Source organism: Vombatus ursinus, unplaced genomic scaffold (genome assembly GCF_900497805.2).
Source record: "Vombatus ursinus unplaced genomic scaffold, bare-nosed wombat genome assembly UNPS02014945.1, whole genome shotgun sequence".
NCBI lineage: Eukaryota > Metazoa > Chordata > Mammalia > Diprotodontia > Vombatidae > Vombatus > Vombatus ursinus.
In genome coordinates this window covers 26,743,032-26,745,005 of record NW_020954723.1, presented here as the reverse complement: position 1 = coordinate 26,745,005, position 1,974 = coordinate 26,743,032, and the positions used below count along the sequence as shown (strand labels likewise).

The 1,974-nt window shown below is 44.6% G+C and overlaps 1 protein-coding gene across 1 annotated transcript in view; it reads right to left on the bottom strand.

Moving 5' to 3' along the window:
• Positions 1–415: 415 nt before the first annotated feature.
• DPF3 (double PHD fingers 3) overlaps positions 416–1,974 on the bottom strand; it is a 241,970-nt gene continuing 240,411 nt past the window's right edge. Inside the window, exons 10-11 of the mRNA XM_027844832.1 lie at positions 1,664–1,745; positions 416–486 (exon numbers count right to left, since the gene is read on the bottom strand). Of these exons, the coding sequence (XP_027700633.1) occupies positions 416–486; positions 1,664–1,745 (153 nt within the window). The remainder of the gene's footprint in view (positions 487–1,663; positions 1,746–1,974) is intronic.

Genomic DNA, 1,974 nt, shown 5'->3' with positions numbered 1-1,974 from the left:
AACACCAGACTGCACAAGAATGACTATTCAGTGTTCATAGAACAGCTTCCATTTAGCCCAGAAACCAGTGAGAAAGTTTCAGTGCTCAGACAAAAGTGAGGGAAATGTCAATGGGGAAGCAGGGGAGAGAGAAAGTGAGGGGAGGAATTGGGGCTTTCTTTCTTGAAAAGTACAAGTTCCTTCTAGTAAGACCCAGGAGGGGGCTGTCTGAAGTGGTGGAACCTACCCAAGGGAGGTAAATACATGCCTCCTCCTCTTGTTTTCAAGTGTCCTTGTGTGTCCCTCTGTGACTGTTTTCTTTTGTGTTGGTCTGTCTAGGTGTGGGGATGTGGGTGCTTGGTCTGAGTTTGGAAATTGTGTGCTGGTACCAGCTCGACAGGAGCAAGTGACATCCTACATCCCGGGGGTCAGCCCCCTAGGCCTGGCAGCCAAAGGCGGATGCTTTCTCTTTGAGCAATTCCCAGCACAGGTGGCAACTCCAGCTCCCTAGACGAGGAACAAAAAACAAGATTGTATCAGTGTTAGCCCTGACCCAGAGCCCGCATTATAAGCCAGAATAGAGATGGGGGCTAGAACTGTGATTTCATTCATATAGTGAGGAAACTCCCTCTCCCAAGACAGGTCACCGCTACCTGCGCTACAATGCAGTGTTGGAAAGCTGCCTGCGGCATTAAGAGCCAGGATATATTCAAACCTAGGTCCTCCTGGCTTCAAAGCCAACTCTACCCCCTACTCCATTCTGCCTCTCTTGTCAGTACCATAATAAAGTTATTGGAGGAGGGGGAGTGTCTCTGAAACCCCTTCCCCCAAATGTAGCATTTTGGAGCTTTTAAAGATCCCTTAAATCTGTAACACATCTGTCCCCCATTTTCCTAGAATAACTCAACAGAGACAAAGTACCTGGGCAGAATGCTTTACTCTTTAGACTGCTTGTAATGGAAAGAGGGCTGGCTTTGGAATCAGAAAGAACCAGGCTTAAAGTCCTGCCCCGCCTCCCTTCATACTAGCTGTGTAAACCTGGATAAATCACTTTCCTATGTCTTTGGCAATTCTCTAACTCTATAAATTATAGATAGTTGTAATTATTATAAATTATGTAATTTATATGTAATTCTAAATTATGATGTGTTATAATAATGTTACATATGTTCTATAAATATTTGTATGTAATTATACATTATAATGGTATATTATAAATATTATGTTGTAGCTGTTATAATTTATAGCTATCTGCATTAGTAAGGGAGGGATTTCCACAGTAGGAGTTAATCTACATGGATAAAATCACAGGTCCAAAGAAAAAGAAATTTCTTCTAGGTTTTGATACACACTCCTCACCCCTCCTCCAAATTCAGTCTTCAGGCATCTAGTCCTGGACCTGTTTTCCTGGATATGCAGATTGTCTCTGTCTTCTGAATCCAGTTTCTGTTTTCTAAGAATCTATTTGCTATCACTCTCTACTAAGGTTTTCTAGATCAATGAGATAGTTGGTCCAGCAAAGCTGTTTCTCCAGTGAGTCGGTATCCCCACAGGGAATCCTGGGAAAGGGGTAGCAGGGAACTACATAACCTTTTTCTTTTTTCCCCCACACTTCACCTTACATTGGTCATTTCACTATAAAATACTCTTCCGCAGCCCTTAATTTGAGAGTTCTGTCGGTTACCTTCAGGGGGCTCAGCCACGGGGGGATTTAAACAATACATGTGATAGCCACGGTCACAGTCATCACAGAAGAGCAGCTGGTCCTGATGGAGAGGGACAGAGAGAGATGGGGGGGGTTGCAAGAGAGACAGAGAAAGACACAGAGACAGAGACAGAGAGACAGAGACAGACAAAGGGAAGGAGGGAGGGAGGGAGAGGGAGAGGGAAAGGGGGAGAGGGAGAGAAAGGCAGAGAGACAGAGAGAGAGAGAGAGAGAGAGAGAGAGAGAGAGAGAGAGAGAGAGAGAGAGAGAGAGAGAGAGAGAGAGAGAGA